The sequence below is a fragment of the Macrosteles quadrilineatus genome, unplaced genomic scaffold, assembly GCF_028750875.1.
Source record: "Macrosteles quadrilineatus isolate MER2022 unplaced genomic scaffold, UCM_ALF_1.0 Scaffold_1__1_contigs__length_201487025, whole genome shotgun sequence".
Classification (NCBI taxonomy): Eukaryota; Metazoa; Arthropoda; class Insecta; order Hemiptera; family Cicadellidae; genus Macrosteles; species Macrosteles quadrilineatus.
Genome location: NW_026542594.1, coordinates 20,687,989 through 20,713,917, shown reverse-complemented (window position 1 = coordinate 20,713,917; position 25,929 = coordinate 20,687,989). Strand labels below are relative to the sequence as shown.

The following is a 25,929-nucleotide window of genomic DNA, read 5'->3' as shown; positions in this document are numbered from 1 at the left end:
ATGGAACTACAAATCAAGGATCGTTTCTACAGTACAAAATTACAACCACGAAATTGTTGAATGTCTTGGGAAAATTGTTGACGACAACATTAATGACTACAAAACCATAAACCAAGCTATTGGCCTACAACACATCCTCCAAAGCACAGAAAACTTACTACTATACCCAGAATGCCAACCGCATAGTAAAAAGCATTAAGCGGTTTGAGAGAGCTTTGCCTGTCAATCCGTAGGCAGCGCCACCAGCGTTGCCATGCAATAGCATAGCAACGCTGGTGGCGCTGCCTACGGATTGACAGGCAAAGCTCTCTCAAACCGCTTAATGCTTTTTACCATGCGGTTGGCATTCTGGGTTATAGTAGTACGTTTTCTGTGTCCAAAGTGAGGACTTTATTTATTGGCTTAGATTTTTTAACAAAATTATGCCTCATGTAGATATTCTCTACAATGAAATTCAGCATCACAGTATTGATTGCATAAAACATGGAAATACGTAGACAATTTAAAAAAGGTTATCTCAGAGATAAGGAATTCTCCCAATCCTGATACACACACTGCAAGTGCAGCTGGATGTAGTCGAGACAATGAATCACTACATGATGAGTCATCACAAGCCGAACTCGAACCCAAAACAAAGCGCGCTCGCTTTAGTGATAGAAAAGACATTCTTGCTAAGAAGTGTGCGATGTCATAACTACCGGAATTAACGATCGTTTTAGCTTCCTAGACCATCTGTCAGTTGGTGTGCTTTTTGAGCCTACATTATTTTCCAAATATAAAGATACATTTCCCGAAAATGAGCTGGAAGCTGCAGTAAATATATTTGGTCTTAATAAATTGGAAATAAGACAAGAGCTATCTGTAATTTATAGCAGGGATGACTTTAAAACTGCCAAAGGATCGCTGATGTTATTAAACTTCATTTATGAAAATAATTTAACTGGCGTCCTTGCTGAGTCTGTTAAGCTTCTAAATATTATTTGCACAATTCCCATGTCCAATGCTGAAAGTGAGAGATGTTTTTCAACGCTTAAACGCATAAAAACATTTACAAGAAACACCATGAGAGAAGACCGGCTGAATGCACCAGCAATGTGCTCAATTGAGAAGGGACTTTTAAAAACACACAATTTCAACGAGCTTGTCATCCAACATTTCTCGGAGCAGAAGGACCAACGGATGAACTTCTGTTTCAAACAATTAAATTAAGGTATGTATTTAGAATGTTAGTAGTTAGTGTTAGCTTTAATAATATGAGTCACCAATTATTAAGATTGTTCACAGCCCGCAGGGTAGTTACGTTTTGGGGGGTATGGGGGAGAAGGTTGAAGGTTGTATGGACGGGCGGGTAACGCCAGGGCTACAGATACAGTATACGGCCATACGGGTAGCGCGGGGTAAAATGCGCGCCATTCTGAGAACAACGTAAACACACCACTACTAATGACGCAACTGCACACTTGCGCACGCGCAGCGGCAAAAAACCTTCAAAACAAAAGGGAGCCAATTTCTCTTGTTTATACATACCAATTGATTTTAGAGTTTAGAGGGTCAAACTCCTCCCCCAAAATTCCGAAATTGAGCAGTAAAATTTAAAACTAGGTTTAAAAATTGCAAGTTCAATTATGAAATAGAAACCACAATAGAGGATTAATTGTTATGCTTTGCAATCTATAATATTAAAACGAAACGGTGTTTTTTTATTTCACGATTCTGAATCAACCACTCGACGGATCTTCATGATTTTTGTGTTGAAAGAAAGATAATTTTGAGAACTAGGGAATGTCGAAGCCATAATTTTAGTTTAGGGTCCCAGTTTTTTAGAAATTAAATTTTAATTTTTAAAAAGTCTAGCAGCCGACGCTAAGATTCTAAACTAGCTTTTGGCATAAAATAATTTGCTTAACATAACAATGAGTCTTGTACCCTACGATATGTTTTAGAGCAATATAATTTTGTTTTAACTAACAGCTGGTTAAATATAAACTATATGGAACTATGAGGTTATTTTATTTACTTTTATTTTGTCATTGATTATAGGAAATAAGTAAGATTAGTAGAGATAATTAGACCACAGTTTTAACCAAAATTAATTAAACCAAAGCACAAATCGAGGCTCTGTACACGAGTCTTAATAAAAAAGGATAAATGCAAATTATTTTACTGCTCCACTTTTCAAGGAAAGATTAAAAGAATAACAGTGTTTACATGTATTAATTCTTAATGGTAGCTTTATGTTTACAATTAATGTTTGTGTTTGTCTGCTTTAACTTTGTTTGGATTAGGCCCGGAAATATTTATGTCATAAAAAGAAGATCAAGAATAATCAGGAATCACGATTTTAAATTACCACCACAACCTCAGCCGGGTTTTATACAAAGATAAACAGATGGATGACAGATTGAACACAACGTCAACATTGACCTAGGATACTGCAATTAGACAAACCATCCTTTTATGAAATCGTGTTCAGTTGTGGCCTATATCAGCGCCCCCAAACGTGAAAATATCACTTTTATTTCAACTATGAATATATTGTAGTTTAAATTAACTAATATGGGAAATTACGATGTACGTTTATTCAATGAGGGTGGGTAATTATCAAGGATAGAACTGATAACGGTATGGATAATAAACATTGACAATTATGTCATTAGCTTTACTAGCGTGTTTACTTTTTATATTCCTGCTACATGTGACCAGTTCTTTTTTTCAAATGAATGTTATTTGAACCAAACAGCTGTTTCAAAACAAACTGTTGTTGTTTTTACTTTTCTTTACTTACTTACTTACTTACTCCTGTGGCCACACAAATCCAAGGAGATTTTTGGCCTCGCCAACAAGGTGCCTCCATCTTTCTCTATCTTCTGCCTCGTCCAACTCTGCGCCCAGTCTTCCGATGTCTTCAGCAACCTGGTCATCCCATCTAAATCTCGGTCTCTCCAGTGGGCGTCTTCCTTCAGGCTTTCCCCTCCACACTCTTCTTATACTGCTGCCTTCTTCTCTTCTTCTAACATGCCCAAGCCATCTGACTCTCCTACTTCTAATTAAGGCTACAATATCAGGTCTTTTATAAAGGTCCCTTAACTCTTTATTCTTTCTAATCCTCCACGCCCCATCTTCCAAAGTTGGTCCGTATATTCTCCTCAGTATTTTATTCTCAAAAGTTATTAATTTTCTCTCTATGTTCTTTGTGAGGGTCCATACTTCCGAACCGTAGAGAAGAACAGGTTGGATTATTGCCAGATATATTCGAACCTTGGTGTTTCTTGACAGGAGTCTGCTTTTCAAAAGTTTTGATAAGCTCCAATAGCATCTATCAGCTCCATTCAATCTAGCTTGTATTTCCTGATCCATCTTATTCTGGCTGTTTATTATCACACCCAAATATTTAAATTCTTCTGTGACAGAAAATTTATAACTCAAACATTCCAGTGTTGAGGTCACATGTTCTGCCTGCCTTCCTATCTTCATAAATTTTGTTTTATCTTCATTCACTTGTAACCCTACCTTTCCTGCTTCTGTTATGAAGGCTTCAGCTAATACTTTTAGGTCATTTTTCTTTTCAGCCAATAAGGCTACATCATCAGCAAAAGCCAGTACATTGATTTGTCCTTCAATATTCGCACCCAACTGAATAGATCTGGTTGCTTTCAAGGCGTATTTACTTTTCTTTGTTTACACTTATTTATTTAGCAATTAATGCAGTGAAATTGATATAAAGGATAGGTGTGACGATTAGTTTTGATGTTAGGACACCAAAGTTAAATTATGTGTACTGTGAATTTTATTGGATATTATCGTTTTATTTTAGGTCGTTTCTATTCAGACCTACTGGAAATTGTGTATAGTAATTGTATTTTGCTGATAATAATTATGGAAGAGGCAGGTATGCTATGGAAGGTGGTATCGTTGACTAGGCCTATACACTTCTCAATTGATCTTTCTACTGTAGACTGCAATAAAATTTGTCTTTATATGTGTAAACTAGCTGTTCTGAATTATAGGCCTACACAGTTTTAACTGACTACTCCCATACGTAGGACGGGCTAACACCTCGTATCTATTCATATTTAATATAGGCCTAGTTCTATTAGGATAATAAATCTGATCTATTAAATAAATTGGTAAAAACTATTTAAAAAATATACTTTACTCTACTCTAGGCCTATGTCTACTTGCTCATGACAAACAACAGGTGAAATGGGAGTTTTTGGGCTATTATTGGACACAGTTTTAGGCGTTAAAAATTGCTTTAGAAAGTCACCAAACTGCTTTAAAAATGTAAAATTTTTCCGGACCCTCCCCTTGACAAGGTCCTAGAGCCGCCACTGCTGGCTAGCAACACAGCGCTGCGGAGATCAAGGTGCGCTTCACTGAGTGGTTGAGATCGCAGGCGGCAGACTTCTATGATGAAGGAATTTCAAAGCTTGTCCACCAGTACTTTAGGTCTCTCAATTTGTTTGCTGACTACGTGGAAAAGTAGTATTTTAGTTGCTCTTTCAGATGTTTATAATACAAATTTTATATTATACTTACCTATTACCTATTTTATTTTTTATTTTTACCATTTTTAAAAGTTTTTTACTTTCTAAATTATTTTATTTTAATTAGTATTATAGAGTTATTTAAATGATCTGTTTTTGTTAAAATTAGTTACAAGAATATCTATGTTAGGCATATGTGCATATAAGATGTTATATTTACTGTATACAAGAAAGGTATATTATAATGTTATGTACATAGGTTAAATTTTTTGTTTAAAAGAAAAAAAAATCAAAAACTCTGTGATGTATACACAACTGTAATTTGAGAAAATAAATGAATTTGAATTTGAATTTGAATAGCTCTCGTAAAATAGCTTATTCCCTATAAACGAATTTCACTAAAAGGCAAAATTTCAGCCTCTGAAATTAGACTTTGTGTGTTACAGTAACAAGGGTAATTTGTCCAATTGTTACTTACTAGTAACCAGCTTCTACACTAGCAACTTGAATAATGGAATGCAAGTTCCTGCAAATTTGAGTCTTGAACTTTTTCCACTAGACTTTTTTCAAGCAGTTAGTATGCTCCGACGTGATAACACAGAATGATTTACTAGCAGCTTGTAAATGTAGCATGAAACAAGTTTCTTGTCTCTTTTAATTGAACCTATTAAATAGTGGAGATAATAGGCAAGTTTAAAATCATCTGTTAAAAAAATATGCAGGGCTGTGTTATTTAATTTTCTACCTTAATTGTTTGTATTTTTAATTGGGATACCGGTACTACATACAGGCAAGTTGATATTAGCTTTTTTACTATTTACTGGTAATATTAACTCTCTTATTAAAGCAACAACAGTATTGTTTTATGTGATTGAAAACTAATTTATTATGCATTTGCAGAGAACATCCCAGTATCAACAGAAGTGTTGGGGGGACCGTCGCCTCAACCCCCTCCTCGTATGAGACACAACCCGTTCAACCGAGGACCGACCAATGGCTCAGCGACACACCACACCAGGTCCAACAGTGTACGGTCAGCCCCGGCGCGCGCAGATAATACCAGGCCCGAGAACACTGGCAGGCATCGGTGAGTAGTGTGGTGCTTTTGAGTTTTATTTATCTCAAAAATATATTTTATTGAGAGCATAAACTTTCCTTACCACAGAACCACTAAGGTTTTCGTATAAAATTATATTGCTCAATCAAAACCAAGCACAATTTCTGCTCAGAATCACAGAAATTTACCATCAGCCTAGGGTGAAAAATAATGATAAGACAGACAAGTTTAGAAGTTATGGGAAAATAATAAATAAATAAATAAATAAATAAAAATGCCTTTTATTAGCAAGCGCTCCTCAGTACAAACTGTTTTACAGGATGACTCTTGTCAAGTAACTAATCCTAACTTAAAACTAAAGACAAAACAAAAATACTGATCCCCCTATTAACAAGATTTTAGCTATTTACAAAAATACATTTTCTTTAGCCTAGATCTAAAAGCTGGGACACCCAGCATCTTCAGGTCACAGGGGAGGTCATTGTACATTTTAGGCCCAAAGAACGAAAAACCTCTCTTTCCTACTTCCAACCTCACCTTCGGGAAATGAAGCTTTTTGTCTTGTCGGGTATTGCGCTGAGACACCCGATCGCGGGTGACCAGTCTTTTAATGAGGTACGCTGGTTCCTCTTCGGCCAGTACCCTGTGTACCAGAGTGCAGGTTTGCCTCCTGCACACAGCAGTTGAGGACAAGAGGCCAGCAGTTCTTTCAAATTGAGAAATATGGTCTCGTTTCCGAAGACCATATACAAATCTCACTGCGGTGTTCTGCAGTCTTTGGAGCCTGTCCATGTCCTCCTTTGTGATACTATTGCCGTATGCAGGAAAACAATAGTACAGAACTGACAATACAATGGATTGAATCAACTGAATCTTAGCTGACTCAGGTAGGATGGTTCGGCATTTGTACAGACCCCGCAGTCTACCCAACGCCAGCTGGGAAACATGAGTGATGTGATCAGAAAAAGTAAGACCACTGTCCAGAATCACACCCAAAGTCTTAGCAGTGTGGCTCACCTTCAAATCCCTCTGATCAAGTTTAACCTGCACGTCTCCATCAATTATCCTTTGGACAACATTGGGTGGAGCAATGTGGAGAACTGTGCATTTTTCTCCATTTAACTTGAGACCATGTCTCATTGATCACTCACTGACGTTCGCCAAATCTGAGTTTACCCTCGCAACAGCCTGGTCAATTGAATTGACATCATAGGATAAATGCAACTGACAGTCATCAGCATAGGCGTGCACATTGCAAAAGTGCACGCTACTGGAAAGGTCTGCAGTGTACAAGGTGAATAAAATGGGACCCAGACAGCTCCCCTGCGGCACCCCCCTGACTTTGTCAAGAGGAAGTGAGACATCAGCTCCCACTCTAGTCACCTGTTCTCTTCTCTCCAAGTACGACTGCACCCAAGCAATTGCATTATCCATAAATCCAAGATGTCTTAATTTAGCGAGAAGCAAACTATGGCTTATGGAGTCAAACGCCTGAGAATAGTCAAGCATCACTACAGAGCTACACCTGCCCCGATCCCTTGCCTCAAACAAGTCTGCAAGTCCTATAACAAGTCCTATAATATATTAGGCCTACTGATCTTCAAGCGGGGTTAATTTTTTTTAGTTAAAGACGTTTTCGGGATCAGAGATGTTTTTGATTTCACTAGGCCTACTGATGAATTATTTGTTTTATTTCGGATTCTACTGTTGGGAATAAGAAAAATTTGTTATGGATAATGTTTTGTCTAAAATCTGTGGTGTTTGTGGCTCTGTAATTGGTCTGTTTTGGTACATCTTAAAAAATGTATTAAATATTTCTGATACTAAGGAAGGATCGTTAATCTTTTTTCCCTCCTTCAACTTCAAGTCACACTTTATCCACATGTTTGTTCTTTGGGACTTTATTATGGTTAATTATACACCATATGGCCTTTGACCTGTTATCCACACTATCAATTCTTTTGGATACTACTTTGGATTTGGCACTTCTTATCATTGTGCGATATTTAGATTTAAGTTGATGAAATGGCGTCTTAAGACCTGAGAGGAATCAAGGTCATTTGTTTCTTTGTATCAAAAGAGTAGCTCACCCTTCATTGCAAGTATATCCTTACTTACATGGAATTTAAAATCAAATATTTTTTTTTGGAAAGCAATGTCAAACAAATACTTGAACTGATCATAGAAAGCTTCAAATTTTTGGTCAACATCATAAGTCTCCATTATGTCAGTCCAAAAGTTCGTCAGTTCGTTATATGATCTGGCAAATCATGCTATTTTGGGGAGGGGGGTCAGATGAGATTTTTGATGGTATAAGAATAGCCTGAGAAGGGTGGTCTGACAAAGCTGAAAGAATAACAGAGCTCTCAAATGACAAACAGTTTTTAAGTAAATGCATCAACTGTATTAGATTTTTTAGCCTGAAACTTCTCTAGTGATATTTTTACCTATGTTTGTGTGCCATATGACGATAAGAAAGCCAAATACTTCGAGAGTGGTCTGATAGGTCGATATTAAAGTCGCCCATGAGTAATAAGATTCAAATGCTTTCCTTTTAGATCATCAACTAATTCAGATATTTTGTCAATACATTCATCCAGTTGGTTACACGGAGGTCGGTAGACTGCTACTATTAGATATTCAACTGTAGCGTTGATTGGAATTAATATGGCTGCAAACTCAAAAACTCCCTCAATGCAGTAGTATTTGGTACAAACGTTTTGCTCCAAATACCAACTCCTCCATGTTTCATATGCATGCGATAGAAGGATGATTCAATTCTGATGATTCAATTCTTCAATGATGATCAATTTTTGGTTTTTATATTTGAATAGTTTTTAAATTATGTTCAGTCAGACATAATATATCAGGATTTTCTTCATTTAGAAATATTTATAGTTTGTCTCTTTTATTTACTGAACAAACCCCTTATGTTTTGATGCATGGCTTTAAGGGACAGTACACCCTGACCTCTAGTAATCTTTTGAGGAAATGGCCCCAAGGAACACCCGTCAGCCTGCGCCCCTCCCCTAAAAAAATAACTGTTAAAGATGGTACAGGTAGTAGGTTTTGTTTTACAGGTTGTTGATAGTGATATAGATTTTGTGCTGAATGTAGATTGTGTAGGTGATGTAGATTTTTCGGATTGGATCTCAGTATCTACAATAAATACAAACCCTTTTCAACTGACTTAGTGAGAGAGAGTGAGACCAAGAATTAGAGAGAGAGAGAGCAGAGAGAGAGAGACAGAGCAGCGCGACCGCCGTGTGAGCGATCCTTGCGGCAGCCGCGCTAAGCTCATTTCGGCGGAAAAATTCCAGTCATCAAGATTCAAGATTCAAATAGTCTTTATTCAATATATAACATATATGAAACATACATGTATCTGAATAGAGTCAAAATCTATATACAAATCAAACAAATTAAAACATAAATCTACGCAAATGTCCATTATGAAAAATAAATGGAAATTCAAATGAAATATTTTTTTTTTTATCTACGAATTCTTGTAATGAATAAAAAGGATTTTTTACTAGGGAATCTTTTAAAAGTTTTTTGAATTTTTTGAAATTTGTCTCCTGCCGGATGCTTATTGGTAGATATTGTAACAATTTCAATCCTGCATAAGTGGTTTTCTTTGTATAATATTCTAATTTATGCTGAGGCAATCTAATTTTTAACCTAGTATTATAGTTATGCCCGGAATTGGAGGGTGTTGTCAGTTCCCTTTGTTTCAAAAAGATTATGGTTTCAAGAATATATAAATTATACACAGTTAAAATGTCCAATTTATGAAAAAGATTCTTCACTGAGATGGTTTTCCGTAATTTCATAATAGTGTGAATTGCTTTTTTTGCTGTTTAAGTATCAAGATTTGATTTTGTTGTTCCATCATAGACTGTGATTCCGTATGAAATGTGGGATTAAACTAATGAATAATAAATAATTTTTAAGTTTCCAAATCACAGACTCTGGACATCTGTCTCAGAGCATAGATACCAGAAGGTTTTTTTTACAAGGTGGTTGATGTGATCATCCCATGAGAGATTTTCATCAATGATTAAACCTAGAAATTTAGTTAGGCCTACTTGATCTATTCTATCTGATTTTTAGAAAATATTTGGCTCAAATTTGACTTTTGATTGTTTGGTTGAAAATGATATTAGGTTTGTTTTCTTTTTATTTACTAATAGATTTTTTTGATCAAGGAACTCATGGATAAACTGAACTGTTTTATTTAAAAATTGTTCAACATAATCATGTGACTTTCCTGAAAACAGAATATTACAGTCATCAGCATACAGACACATTGATACATCGGGCCCAGGGATCATCTCCGGCATGCCTCTTATGTAGCAAAGAAAGAGCAGAGGGCCTAAGATTGACCCCTGGGGAACCCCATAACGCAGTGTCTGACACTGAGACCTGGATTTTTCAAGGTATCGAGCCCTATCACTCTCAACAATATAATCAACCTCAACAAACTGTTCTCTGTTGTCTAAATATGAAGAAAACCATCTTAGCTCCTTACCACAAACTCCCAACTCCTCCAATTTAGCTAATAATTTGCAGTGTGACACACTGTCAAAAGCCCTACTAAGATCTAGAAATACTCCAATAACATTTTCACCTTTGTCTATTGCATTTATGATGGATTCAATAAATTCAACAGCGGCAGTAATTGTGGATTTTCCAGATCGAAACCCATGTTGTTCCCTATCTAGCAAATTGTTAATCTCAAGAAAATTAGAAAATTGGTTATATACGATACGTTCAAAGATTTTTGAAAAAAACTGGTAATAATGAAACAGGGCGATAACATGTTGGATCTGAACTATTGCCACTCTTAAAAATAGGAATTACTTTAGCCAATTTTAATTTAGAAGGAAAAATACCAGAAATAAGAGAAGAATTTGTTAAGTGAGTCAATGGCTTACGAATAAAAATTATAGATTTTTTAACAATTGTGATGGGTATCTCATCATACCCTGAGGAAAATTTGTTTTCAAAAGAAAGAACAGTTTTCTCAAGATAATCCTCTGTTATTGTTTGAAATTTAATGATTTTATTTGGAGCTTTATGTTGAGTGTTACAATTTTGTAAAGATTGCTGAGAAACAGAGGGCAAAATTAGTTTTTCCACAGCAGAAGCAAAAAAGTTGTTTAAAATATTGCTCTCAGCAATTGGATGTGTTATGATTTTTTCATTTTGGGACATACTAATGTTGGTGTTTGAATTTTTCTTTGAGTTTAATTTTATTTCTTTTTTAATTATATTCCATGTCATTTTAGTTTTGTTTGTTACACTTTTTATTTTCCCATTGTAAAATGTTTGTTTAGATTTAAGTATTGATTCGTTTAAGTATTTTGTGCACATTTTCAACTTTCTATTTAACTCTTTTGTTTTTTTCACTCTGCTTAATTCTTTCAAATCTGTGAGATGCCTTTTTTTCTCTAATATTTCATTTGACTTCCATCCACAATTCCTGGTTCCCTTATCAACACTAACAATCTTTGGAAAATTCAAGTCAAACAAGTACTTAAAAATAGAAATAAAAACATCATATTTTTTATCCACAGGGGACTGAAAAACCTCAAACCAGGTTTCCTCATTTAAGTAGTTTAAGAATACAGATAAGTTATTTTCATTAAATTTTCTGCATCTCCTCTTAATTACTTTGTTAGTTACACATTTTTTAACATTTAAAATCTTAAGAAGCTGACCATCGTGATCGGAAATATGAGTAATAATCCCTGTTATTTTCATCTGTTTGGATTCTATATTAGTAATAAAATTGTAATTGCTGTAGAACTTATTTCATTTACCCTTGTTGGAAAATCAACCAGGTAAGACATATTAAACATTGAAATAGTGCTGATAAAATTTTAGTACAAAGAGTCATGTTTTAAAAAATTAATATTTATATCTCCTGCTAAAATTATATTTTCATATTTACTTGTTAATATATCCAGTAAAATTGCCAGCTTATCTAAAAAAATATCATTGTATTTATAATTAGGTGATCTATATAAACAAATTAATACAAAAGAAAATGCATCTACTGTTACTTCAACCATACAACACTCAAACTCCTTCTCCAATGTTAATTCTTGAGCTCTTTTGATTAATAGTTTTTTTATTTTTTATAAATTTGCTTGTCAGAATCATGACACCTCCACCTGTGGTTGTTGACCTGGTCCAGTAGGAGGATATGTTATAATTATTGAAATTTAAATATTGTATTTCTTCTTCACGGATATTTATTTCTGTCAAAACAATTATATCTGGTTTTATTTCATCAAGGTTAATTTCTAAAATGCCAATGCTTGTCGGTAAATTTTGAACATTTTGATCGAAAATTGAGAGGTTTTGAGTGCTTTATAAATTATAGCTCATGTTATCATCACATTTTTGAACACTTTCTCCAAAAAAGGTTTAATATGTTTGCCACTATCATTCACAACCCCAGAGAGAATCTGCCCCCCATCACTTGACACAGGCGCCGCTGCAGCTGATCTGGATCCGAAGTTTTATCCACCATTTGCAGCCTATCATTGTCAGCCACACTGTTGTTGTTGTTGTTGTTGCTGCTGCTGCTGATGTTGTTGTTATTGTGGTTGTTGTTGACTTTGTTGTTGTTGTTGTTGACATTCATGCAGTGAGAGCTTTTGTCAGCAATGGTGCGCCTCAAGAGATCCACAAACTCATGATGGTCCTGAGTGTTCCTCCTTGATCCCGCAACATACTTCTTACAAGTGACAATGATTACAGAGGCTTCAGTCATGTTCTAGAATTTGACAATATTCTTAGCAAAGTGATATGGAGAGATCCTGTCCCTTGAGCACCCTAAAGGGGAACAAACTAGAGCTTTTAGTTTTTGTTTTTGGAACTCCTCCGTAAGTTGTTGAAATGCAGCATTATAGGAATTGTAGTTGTCATCATGGGGCTTGTCAAAACATTTTGACTTTGTGACTAGGCTGAATATCAACGCTCCATTTTTCTCTCTCTGAAGGGTTAAGTTAGTTCTACAGAAGTCTGAGTCAGTTGGTTTCCCAAAATATTCCTTGAAAGCAACTGCAACACCAGCACTCATATTGTTCTTATGGCTAAGGTCAGATGAAATGCAGTGAGCAAAGGCGATGTCCATGTTACTTTTATGCTGCTCTATTACTTCCTTCATATCGGCTTCCAATACTTGAATTTTAATATTGTCACTGATGAAATCGAAATCTTTCACCACTGATTTAGGTACTATGGTCTTACTAGTATTATTAGGTGGAGACTCAGAGTTATCAGATAGAATCTTCAGCCTCTCTAATGCATTGATGACCATGTACGCCACCTTAGTTTTTTCACAATCATTCAAGTGCAACCCATGCCTTGTGTAGTTTCATAGTGTTCTCTCATAGTGTTCATAGTAGTTCTCATAGTGTTTCAGGTTCCTCAGATCCACAACAAACAGGTTCTTAATCCTAGCACTTAGTTCCATTATATAATTACTAGCTGTTGTACCCGTGCTTTGCAACGGGAAGAGAACAAGAAATAGAAACATTTTGATCTTTACATCTGTTGATAAAATAGTTACACATAAGCCTTTTAAAAACAAAATTTTACCTTTATGGCCTTAATAGAATAGCTGTTGTCATAAATGTAAAATAATAATAGTACTGCACCCTGTTGGTAAACCTTGTAACTTTTTAATGCTATTCAATATCATAGAACCAACTTGTGTAGTTGAAACAGCTGACAAAATTCTTTTATTCCTTTTAAATACGATTACTCATAAGGTTAACATGGGAAACTCCAGAGCCACTGGGGCGGAGCCCGAAGAAACTTTTAAGATAAGAATGTGTCTATATGTTAATCGGGAATGTGAGCTATCATCATACCAAATTTCAGCCCAATCCGACCAGTATTTTTTGCGTCATCCATCTATACATCCAAACTTTCTCATTTATAATATTAGTAGGATTTGCTGTCACTAAACATAGATTGTCATTGTGTTCCAGGGGCCTGTCATGTCTAGTTGGTATCGTGCAGAGCAATGTAGGTCTTCTTTTGCTAATGTCTAATAACTTTCCTTCCAGCTCTCTGTATATAGTTTCCAGGCTTCCGTTAAGGCTATCATTTGTGCCACCCAAAATAACTACTGGATGTGTTTCATCTTCTGATATTGAGCCAGAGCATAGTGGCACTTGCTCTTCTGGTACTTGTAGCATAGTGGTATTTGATCTAACATAACCGTAGGCATTGATTTTAGCTGAACTATAGTTTTCAATCTTACTAGCTATAGTTTTACCTTGGCTATCAGCACATAGAGTTACTTTTATTTTCCTTGTAGAATTTTTGATATGGCTTTTATTGAGTATTTTGTCTTGATGTTAAGGTTTAAGCTTCTTCACTTGTTTTGCATCTGCCTGGTGTTTATTTGAATTAGGACCTCACATTCTTTTTTTATGGTATTTTTTCTGAGTTAGACTACTCTTGCCTTCATTAGATTGCTGTTCAGATAGTGTTTGAAGAATATCAAACATGTTAGTTGTTGTAACAGAAGCATTACCATTGCTTTGAGATATATGCTTTGTTTTAGCGAATTTCCCATATAGGGAATAAGCTATTACCGTAGTACTCATGGTAAGACCTGGATGCGGGACCGATTTTTTTTTTTTTCGTTTTGAGGTCCCTAGAGGCCAAAAACACCTTCCGTTCAAATTCATATATATATATAAATATATATTTAAATAAAGATTAAACATTAAAAAACTTAGTACCCAAGTAAAGTTATTTATTAAAATATTTACTGACTATAGTTTCGGCTCTAAGGCCATTTTCAAAGTAAACAAAAATCAAAATAAGATATGTAAATAAATAAATAACATATGATATTATAAAACTTTTCTAACTTTGTAACATAATTTTGTCTTCATTGATTAATTTATAGTACCTGGAGACCGAGCTTTGCTCGGGGAAAATCATTAGCTCTTTCTGAAAGCAGTCTTAGTATTGGAGATACATAAATCCATTCCCAAACTCCACACGGCTCGCCTTGTGATAAGTATAGTTCTATCTATAGTCACGCCCTCCCCATATCATTTTAAGATTGCAGATACCTTAATCTAATCGTCATAAACAGTTCCCACACTCCGGACAGCTCGCCTTGACTATTTCCATCACCACTTCCTACGTCACGGACCTGTTTTCCTCCCTTCCCATAGCATTTTAGGATTGCCCATACCCTTATCTAATCGTCATAAACAGTTCCCACACTCCGGACAGCTCGCCTTGACTACTTCCTTCACCACTTCCTACGTCGAGGACCTGTTTTCCTCCCTTCCCATAGCATTTTAGGATTGCCCATAACCTTATCTAATCGTCATAAACAGTTCCCACACTCCGGACAGCTCGCCTTGACTACTTCCTTCACCACTTCCTACGTCGCGGACCTGTTTTCCTCCCTTCCCATAGCATTTTAGGATTGTAGATACCGTAATCTAATCGTCATAAACAGTTCCCACACTCCGGACTACTCGCCTTGACTACTTCCTTCACCACTTCCTACGTCGTGGACCTGTTTTCCTCCCTTCCCATAGCATTTTAGGATTGCAGATACCTTAATCTAATCGTCATAAACAGTTCCCACACTCCGGACAGCTCGCATTGACTATTTCCTTCACCACTACCTACGTCACGGACCTGTTTCCCTCCCTTCCCATAGCATTTTAGGATTGCCCATACCCTTATCTAATCGTCATAAACAGTTCCCACACTCTGGACAGCTCGCCTTGACTATTTCCTTCACCACTTCCTACGTCACGGACCTGTTTCCCTCCCTTCCCATAGCATTTTAGGATTGCCCATAACCTTATCTAATCGTCATAAACAGTTCCCACACTCCGGACAGCTCGCCTTGACTACTTCCTTCACCACTTCCTACGTCACGGACCTGTTTTCCTCCCTTCCCATAGCATTTTAGGATTGCAGATACCTTAATCTAATCGTCATAAACAGTTCCCACACTCCGGACTACTCGCCTTGACTACTTCCTTCACCACTTCCTACGTCGTGGACCTGTTTTCCTCCCTTCCCATAGCATTTTAGGATTGCAGATACCTTAATCTAATCGTCATAAACAGTTCCCACACTCCGGACAGCTCGCCTTGACTATTTCCTTCACCACTTCCTACGTCACGGACCTGTTTCCCTCCCTTCCCATAGCATTTTAGGATTGCCCATACCCTTATCTAATCGTCATAAACAGTTCCCACACTCCGGACAGCTCGCCTTGACTATTTCCTTCACCACTTCCTACGTCACGGACCTGTTTCCCTCCCTTCCCATAGCATTTTAGGATTGCCCATACCCTTATCTAATCGTCATAAACAGTTCCCACACTCCGGACAGCTCGCCTTGACTACTTCCTTCACCACTTCCTACGTCGCGGACCTGTTTTCCTTCCTTCCCATAGCATTTTAGGATTGCAGATACCTTAATCTAATCGTCATAAACAGATCCCAGACTTCGCACTGCTACCCTTGACTACAAAGTATAGAGTAATCTTCAGTATAATCTTTGCTAAATATTAACAAGTGATGTTTTTCCTTTTGTACTGTATTTGTAATTTGCTAGTATACTGTGGGTAGTTGGCTTATTATGAACACATGCTACAACTTCAAGTCTTTTGTTTACTTTTTCCTTGTTATTTAATTCAGCCAACATGGTCACCTAGCAACCCATAAGACTAATGTTAAAAAATGTGATTTTCAGTTTCATTTTTCTACGTAATTAGATTTTTGTTGGCAGTTCTAACTGCAGTAAACTCGTTTTTAGGCCAGAAATAAACTATTTACAACATTTGAAGAAAATCGTCGGAGCCGTTTTCGAGATCTTTTTTGCAAGCAAGCAAGCAAGCATACATACATACATACAAGCAAACATTGCTCGTATTAGAGTATAGGATACTATATGATGTGTTGTACTTATTTTCATTAATATTTTCTCAATTTTGCTATTGTTTCATATATTGGATTATTCAATTTTGGAATCATTGTATTTAAAATATTTGATTTGTTATTTTTGTAGTTCATATACATATTAATTTCTTCTTTTACATTCAATTTTTCTCTGTCTTTTTCAATTTCTAATATTGTTAAGTTTTCTTCGATCTTAGTAAACTTATGTTTGGATTTTAGTAAATGATCTGCAAAATTTGATTTCATTGATGTTTTGTTCTTCGATTTGTATGTCTGTATATGTTCGTTGAATCTAACTTTAAAATTTCGATAGGTTTGTCCAATGTAGTAGTTGTCACAGTCAGAACATTTAATTTTGTATATACCAGATGCATTGTAAATATTTGCTGTATTGTTTGTTATAGGGTTGTTGGTTTTATTGTGTATTATTTTAAAAATGTTATTTTTTGTTCTGTAGCTTAATTTTACTGGGGTATGTTTGAATGTTTTCCTGATTGCTTTGTTAAAATTGTTGTTGTATGGGACGCACATGAATTTCTTTTCTTCTTTGTGTTTTTAATTGTTTTCTAAGTTTGATTTTAATTCATTTCTTTTCTTAATTTTCTTCTTGATCATATTATCGATCATTTTGCTTCTATATCCATTTTTTTCAGCTAGATATTTTATAGTGTCGACTTCTTTCTTGTAATTTTCTTTATTTAAAGGAACAGTGACTAATCTGTGTATTAATGAATGAAAAGTTGCAATTTTGTGTGTCCATGGATGATTCGAATTTTTTTGAATTATTATGTCTGTAGTTGTGGGTTTTCTGAATATGTTAAAAGAATGTTTGTTGTTTTGGATGGAAATTGTTAGATCTAGGAAATTGATTTCTTTTTGTTGGGTTTCTTTGGTGAATTTAATTTTCTTATTAATATTGTTGAGATACGTTAATAATTGTTCAGATTCATTGTCATTTCCTTTAAATAAGCATAAAATGTCATCTACATATCTGTACCAATAAACAATGTTGTTTATGAATGGATTTGTTTCATTAATAATTTTGGATTTTTCCATTTCTGTCATAAAGATTTCTGATAAAAGTCCTAAAATTTATAAAATTCTGATAAAATTTATAGTCAGTAAATATTTTAATAAATAATTTTACTTGGGTGCTAAGTTTTTTAATGTTTAATCTTTATTTATATATAGTAGTCCTATTTTTCACATTTATATGTTTATATATAAATACGGGGTGTCCCACGAAGGGGTTTAAATGTTTGATTTTATATTACGTGCCCATTCATGCATCGAACTTTTTAAAACTTTACAGAGTTTAAGAAGTAGGATATAAAAATATTCTGGTAAAATTTCAACTCCCTAACCATAGTAGAAACAAAATGGCGGCATATTGAAAAACGATGCTTGAAAAAGATTAAATAAGGTATTTTTGGTTGTATCAAATATTTTTATTGTTACTTTCCAGGGCAATATGACTTAAAAAAAAAAAAAATACCCCCGCCGCAGCAAACCTGCAGACTAAGCGAATTTCCATTTGACTGATTGGACTTACACTGAAATGTCTACTTAAAAATATAACATTTATTCTTGATTTAAATAGAATTAGTTTAACAAGTACTTAGGTTTGCTGCATCAGGGAGGGTAAAACTGTTTTTTTTTTATAAAATGTGAATAGTTAGTAAGAAATAAAAACATTTTCCAAATTTGATCAAAATATGTTCACAAACAAGCAAACTACAACAGTTTACTTATTCTCCATAAGAATAACATGGGAATTTTAAATTTACAATTTTTTGGAATTTTCTCCGTAACCATTAGGCGCATAATAACGCTTCAATATACTAAATTATTTGTTTTTTAAGCTCTACAAAATGGTTTGGAAAGAAATTGCTAAATTTTATGTTTTTTGGGTCAAAAATGGGAAAAACCTATTTTTACCCCATAAAACCCCCCGTAAACCCCCGTTCCCATGGTCCGATCATGCTGGATTGCGAACTCGTTCGAATAAACGTAGGTTTACACGTTTGTACCGAATTTCATCAAAATCGGATAATTTTTGCTCGAGTTATCGTGCTGACGGACACATATATATATATATATATATATATATATATAAATATATATATATATATATATGAATTTGAACGGATAGTGTTTTTGGCCTCTAGGGACCTCAAAACAAAAAAAAAAATCGGTCCCGCGTCCAGGTCTTACTATGAGTACTACGGTAATAGCTTATTCCCTATATGGGAAATTCGCTAAAACTAGAACATAGCCTTAATGGAAAACCTTAATGTCCAAAATTATTCAAACTGTAACCCATCCACAGCAACACACTGATAACAGCGCGTAACAAATGATTCGTAAGCTCTTACAAAGAAACTCTGCGGTATCCGAAGTTCCTCTTCTATTGATCGTTTTAGTTCCTCATCATTATTGAAGCTGTGGGTATAAACTTGTTCCTTCAAGAAATCCGATAAAAAGATGTCGCAAACAGTTAAGTCAGGTGATCGGGGTGGCCAATCTAAAAAATCATTTCCACGACCAATCCAACGGCCATGAAGGTTGCCATTTAGTAATTGCTTCAACAGGATTTGCGAAATGAGGTGGTGCACCATCTTGTTGAAAGAATGCTTGATTCATTTCTGGTACCGTAAAATGGGGCAAGACCTGTTCATTTAAAACTCATTTTACAATTAAACAGCTGTTCTTCAACAATGAGCGTTAGAACCGCAACGTAGTAAACAAATCAGATAATTAATCGTGAAAGTAGTTTTTATAGGAAGCAAATTGGTAAATTTTTCAATAAGCCGCCATTTTGTTTCTACTAAGGTTAGGGAGTTGAAATTTTTCCAGAATATTTTTAGAACCTACTTTGTAAACTGTGTAAAGTTTAATAAACTTCGGTGCATGAATGGGCACGTAATATAAAATCAAACGTTTAAACCCCTTCGTGGGACACCCTATATATATATATATATGTGTCCGTTAGCACGATAACTCGAGCAAAAATGATCCGATTTTGATGAAATTTGGTACAAACGTGTAAACCTACGTTTATTCGAACGAGTTCGCGATCCAGCATGATCGGACCATGGGAACGGGGGTTTACGGGGGGTTTTATGGGGTAAAAATAGGTTTTTCCCATCAAATAATTTAGTATATTGAAGCGTTATTATGCGCCTAATGGTTACGAAGAAAATTCCAAAAAATTGTAAATTTAAAATTCCCATGTTATTCTTATGGAGAACAAGTAAACTGTTGTAGTTTGCTTGTTTATGAACATATTTTGATCAAATTTGGAAAATGTTTTTATTTCTTACTAACTATTAGCATTTAAAAAAAAAAAAAAACAGTTTTACCCTCCCTGAAGCAGCAAACCTAAGTACTTGTTAAACTAATTCTATTTAAATCGGGAATAAATGTTATATTTTTAAGTAGACATTTCAGTGTAAATCCAATCAGTCAAATGGAAATTCGCTTAGTCTGCAGGTTTGCTGCGGCGGGGGTATTTTATTTTGTTCGAGTCCAAGAGCATATGTTAGGGTCCCTTACATATTTTTTCCTGGTTCACTAGAATGAAGTAACTTCTTATCCTTTTTAATCATTAAAGTGTGAAGTAGCTTCTTTTTTTATGTTGTTTGGTTATCACTTCCTCTCTTGACCGGCTCACATGAAGTGTATATCAATTGATCCAGATGTGATTATATCATGAACCAATGCCTCCACGACCCATCAGCAAAAAACTCCACAGTCAAATCTGTTAGGTTGTTGTGGACCCTTGATTGAAGATAAGCTTGTGTCAACACCTAGATATTCAGTTAGCTTTCCTGTAACCTTCTTAGCAGAGGAGAGATTATGGTCATTAGAAGAGTCAATATGATAAAACCTATTCTTAGGTCTGTCCAAAACTAAAACACTCCAATGAGACCCACTATCTCCTTGGCTTACCTCCTCAGAGTCATTGATTGGCATTATCACAACATTTTTATTTTTTATTTTTTAAACTTAGTGGTTCTAAAAGAATTCTTAACTGCATTCGAACTATTAGTGGATTTACTATGATACTTGTTGTTTCAGTTAAGAATCTCTCATTCACCATGTCCAAGTAAGGTTGAATTGTCCCATCTGAAAGCCAATTGTTACTAAGTAATTCAGAAACAACAAATTTTTTGTGCAATAACAAAGGTTAATTTTTGTTCTCTTTAGAAGTGTTTTCATTGTTAGAGCAGTTTCCTGTGAACGAGGTAAGATCAGAGGTAGATGTAGCAGCTTCGGTTTTTGAGGGCTCGCACTGCACAGAACAATCTATCACACTTGGATTAATAGGCTTAGTCTGGTAGTCAGGTACAGGGAATATTTGGTCTGTGTACTCCATTAACCGAGTGTCTGATTCGATTGAATGATCAAGTACACATTTCAGTCGCTTGTCTAGAGTATCAATCTGTTCCTTGAGCTGCATATTTTCCCTTTGTAGTTCTAGTATACACAAATTTGACGATTCCTGTGCATCACAGTAGGGGGTAGGGTTAGGTTCCACTAAAGCAGGGTTGAGAGTGCAATGTTGTGGGGTAGAATTTTCAAAGGAGTCATTTTTTATTTCTATTACTTGAGGTGATTGCTGATTGGCAGATTTGGGAGATAATAACAACCTTATGGTCGGGAAACGGACTTTCGGCCTGCGCTGCCCCTGACTCGGCCTGGACCGACCCTATTATGTGGTGTAAAGGGTAGGTTTCTCGGGAGTAAGTACCTGACCTGAGCTTGCACTTTACCCACTAAATCCCAGGAATCTCCCGGAAATACTTATGGGGTGGTGGACAGGGTCGTCGACACAGGAAGCAGGGCAAATAACATTGGAGCCAAACCTTCTAGGAAATACATTACTATTGTATTAGAATACTGCTGTAATATTTGGCATTAACGACTCAGGAAGTGATGTTGTCTACGGGTGGTGGATATCCGCCCCAAATAAACCTAGTTTTGTTTCAAAATTTTAGATTTAAAAATACGCAAATTCCTACTACATATAATAAATCTTTTATGCTTCTTTTAATACTGTATTATGATAGTGATTTTTAGTACTGTATTATGACAAATTTAAATGTAAAATACTTGCAGTAATTTGAACTTGAATTCTTTATTTCGTTGGCCGTTGAACTTGAATTCTTTATTTCGTTGGCCGTGAACACTAAATATAAAAGTAACAGATGCTCGTGCACAGTAGTAAAACAATACAAAACAGTTCATTTCATCACCAGAAGGTGTCTATTTAATTGTACTGTATTACGAAACATTTAAATGCAAAATACTTGCAGTAATTTGAACTCGAATTCTTTATTTTGTAGGCCGCGAACGCTAAATATGTATCAGATGTTCGTGTACAGTAGTAAAACAATAAAAAATAGTGCATTTAATCACTAGAGGGTACCTATTTAACAGTACTGTATTGCGAAACATTTAAATGTAAAATACTTGTAGTAATTTGAACTTGAATTCTTTATTTCGTTGGCCGTGAACACTAAATATAAAAGTAACAGATGTCCGTGCACAGTAGTAAATCAATACAAAATAGTTTATTTCATCACTAGAAGGTGTCTATTTAACTGTACTGTATTACGAAACATTTAAATGCAAAATACTTGTAGTAATTTTAACTTGAATTCTTTATTTCGTAGGCCGCGTACGCTAAATGTTGGCCGTAAAAGCATAGATTGAAAGGTAAAAGTTTAATTTGGATACTTACTTGTTCTATGTTATTTCACCTAATAACAACAGTACATTTAATTCCATTCAACAGAATTTTTGTTGGAAATGCGTAATGTTGAATTATGTGTTACAATTATTATATTGCAAATTGAATGTTGAATGAAATGCACAGTGTATTTAAAAAAAATATTTTGAATCTTAATAGTCTATGTCAGATATTAGCCAATGCAGGATTTAAATATATGCTTATCTATAAAATATCTTGCCTTTCCGGATTTACCATGAGGATTATGGCCAATTAAATCAATAAAATAATAATTTCGTCAATACATTGTTGTTATGTTTAGCATAGCTTTTTTCATTTTATACTCAATAAAAGCCGAATAACTCAATTGGAACTGTTTGTCTGGTATTGGTGTGGTTGTTTGTTTGTTTTATATATTTATTGAACACCAACGGCAAACACCATTTTACATTAAGTAAGCTACAGATAGCCAAAAATTATGAAAGGTGTTACGCAGCACCTTATTTGTTACTGTAAAAACAAGTGTAGGCCTACACTTGTTAATCATAATTTTAACAGGTATAGTACCTATGAAATGGTGAGGTGGTATTAAGCAATTTTTAACTAGGGTGGAAAGGAGCCTTCAATTTCAAAAAGGTAGTTTTTCTGCATGTTGAGTGGTCTGGTTTCTTTATATACTAAAACTTTTTAATTTGTTTCAATGTTTAAAATCCTAAGGCGAACGAGTCTTAATTAACTTTTGAAGCTACGGTTCGTGATATATGACGGATATTACATAAAGATTGGTGACGTTAAAATAGTTAAAATAGAGTCACACAATTAACTTCTTTAAAAAATATTTAACATGCACAAATTGTAACTTTTATCTATACATGTATGTCGTATAAACATTTTGGAAAAGTTTAATTCGTCGTAAAAATGCTTTTTCAAATATTATACAGTACTAGCTGTAACCCGCGGGCTTTGCCCCGTTTAACTTCTTAATTTTCAAGATGATCTCGTTCGCATGGCTCAATCACGTCCTGATTGAAGTTCGTTCGCTACGCTTACTCACCTTTAGGTTGGAGCTCGTTCGCTACGCTCACTCACCTTTAGGTTGGAGCTCGTTCGCAGCGCTCACTTGCCTTCAGGTTAGCTCGTTCGCTACGCTCACTTGCCTTCAGGTTAGCTCGTTCGCTACGCTAACTCGCCTCCAGGTTGAAGTTCGTTCGCTACGCTCACTTACCTTTTGGTTGCAAATTAGCTGTTTTCATAAATGTAAAAGAAATAATAGTGCTGCACCCTGTTGGTAATCCTTGTAGCTTTAATGCTATTGAACATCATAGAACAGAACCAACTTGTTTAATTGAAACAGCTGTTAAGATTCATTAATTCCATTTCTCATAAGGTTAACATGGGAAACTCCAGAGCCACTGGGGCGGAGCCGATTGGACGGATCGCGAAATTGATGGTGTATAAACCTATTCCATGACATTCTACACGTATGTACCAAGTTTCGTGGCAATCGGTTCAGCGGTGTCTGAGTTTATCACTGCCAAACAAACAAATATATATATATATATATATATATATATATATATATATATATATATACAAATATCCTCTTTTATACTTATAGATACACGTTCCATGTAAAAAATTTATTATTAAAAAAATGAAAAAAAAAAAATTAACGTTTCGTGTAATAATTTATTTAATTTATAAATGGTTTATAAAAAGTTATTATACAGTATTATGTTTCACTTTTTTTAATTCTTCGGATTAGATTCTGCTGAAATACTTAATTACATAACTCTTATAATTATATCATTATATAAATTCGTAGGATAGCATGAATAAATATACACGGTGATTACAAAAATGTATAGACAAACTGCATAGTAAATTAAACACGAACTCTCTATTTCATTTGTAATCACCCTATAGAAAACTATAAATAATAATTATCATAGATTTCATAACAAATCATATTACGGTTCATGTTTTCTGTCACTCTACCCCTCCCCACTTGTTGATTCCCGGAAGATGTGCATGACTCATGCTGAGAATAGTATTTAAGCCATGTCCAAATCCCACCCCTCATTCATTTCTGCATTCATTCATAGTGACAACGTTCGTAGTGTTCTAGTGTACGGTATGGAGAGTGATCCTGAGGTGATAACTGGCTTAAGAGGCCAGATCAATTTGTGTTTAGGTGGGTTTGTTTATAGTAAGAAGACGGTAAATTCGGAAACTATTCGGTGGCGTTGTTCAAGGAGAACAAATCTTAGTTGCAACGGTGCAGTGACAACGTGCAAAGAGGAACCGGTAAGTTAATATTTTTATGTTACTAGTCATAATGTTTTAAGTTGTAATTTTAATTTTAATTATAAAAATAATATTGAAATGCTGACGTAACAAACAGTTTAAAAGGGGGGTTTCGACCAGTCACCGATCTGTTTTGGCAATGTTTATCCAAGGCCGTTTATAGACTATTTACTATGCCATTCAAAACCCCCATAATCCTAGTACGTATCCTATTTACCCTTTATGAAAATATTTATATCTTGAGGCGTGATCAAAAGATATGTGAAGCTGTAAAAAGTTGCAAACTAAAATTAATACGAATAAATATATTTGCTTCCAACAATTTAAAAATAAATAAATTGAGTGTAAAAATAAATACCACCACCGCAGCAAACCTGCAGACTAAGCGAATTTCCATTTACCTGGTTGGATTCTACTAAAATATTCCCTGAAAATTGTCAGATTTATTTTCCATTTAAAAAACATTTATTTTAATGAGAACCTAGGTTTGCTAATACAGATAAGGTATTGCGGTTTGCTTTTTATTGAAATGTTGATAGATTAGTATAAAATAAACAAAATTGCCAAATTTGTTTAGTGTGTCCGTTACCGCAAGAACTCGAGCAAAAATATTCCGATTTTGGTGAAATTTGGCGCAAAGTTTAAAAGTTACCTTAAATTATGTGAAATAAAATTTTGAATAAAAGTTGTGCTTGTATTTTTTTTAATCACTTGTAAAAAAACAGTTTTTAAGATTTTTTAGTTTAAATTTTAAAGTTGCCGTCATTTTAAATTTTGAGAAGTTAAGATTTTGGAAAACACTCCACTCATGTGCAATGTTAACTAAAACATATGAAAACGGGGTTTAAAGCTTTATCTTAAACATTTTATTTTAAACACATTCATACAGAGAGACAATTCATGACTGATGATAACTTTTTACATTAACCCTTTTATTGCGTTTTACTATACGACCGTGAACTTGGGTGAATTTCTCTCGATTGTATTTCAAAATATGTTTTATTGTTTATTCAAGAACAGACCGTGAATTACTGGGAAAGGTTAACGAAAAACCTGTAAAATGCTGTAACGAAATGTTGTAAAACTTAGTCGTAGCATTGATAAAAGGAGTATAGACACTTCTTTTAATCTATGGTCGTAGGCAACTTTGACAAAGATTTTGACCTGGTATTAAATCTAAGCAAAACTAAAACCATTAATACTTGGAAAGGGAAAGGGAAAATGAGTGAACAGCGTACATGGGTGTCCCATTAATCCTTAAGGTTCTTCTTAAGGTAATTCCTTAAGGGTGTCCTTAAGAGAATAATGTGGGTATCTAAATCTACTGTAAAAACAGTTACAAACACGTACATCAGTACTATGCAAATTATACAG

At 34.8% G+C, this 25,929-nt stretch overlaps 1 protein-coding gene across 7 annotated transcripts in view; it reads left to right on the top strand.

Annotated features, from left to right (window-relative positions):
• The window catches only part of LOC129004818 (sesquipedalian-1-like), a 65,724-nt gene that overhangs the window by 33,579 nt on the left and 6,216 nt on the right, over window positions 1-25,929 (top strand). For 6 of the 7 annotated variants that reach the window (XM_054433481.1, XM_054433496.1, XM_054433472.1 and 3 more), the window contains exon 4: window positions 5,388-5,574. In XM_054433481.1, the coding sequence (XP_054289456.1) occupies window positions 5,388-5,574 (187 nt within the window). Of the gene's footprint in view, window positions 1-5,387; window positions 5,575-9,824; window positions 9,940-25,929 lie in introns of those variants that run through there. The other variant, XM_054433510.1, reaches the window with a different exon arrangement.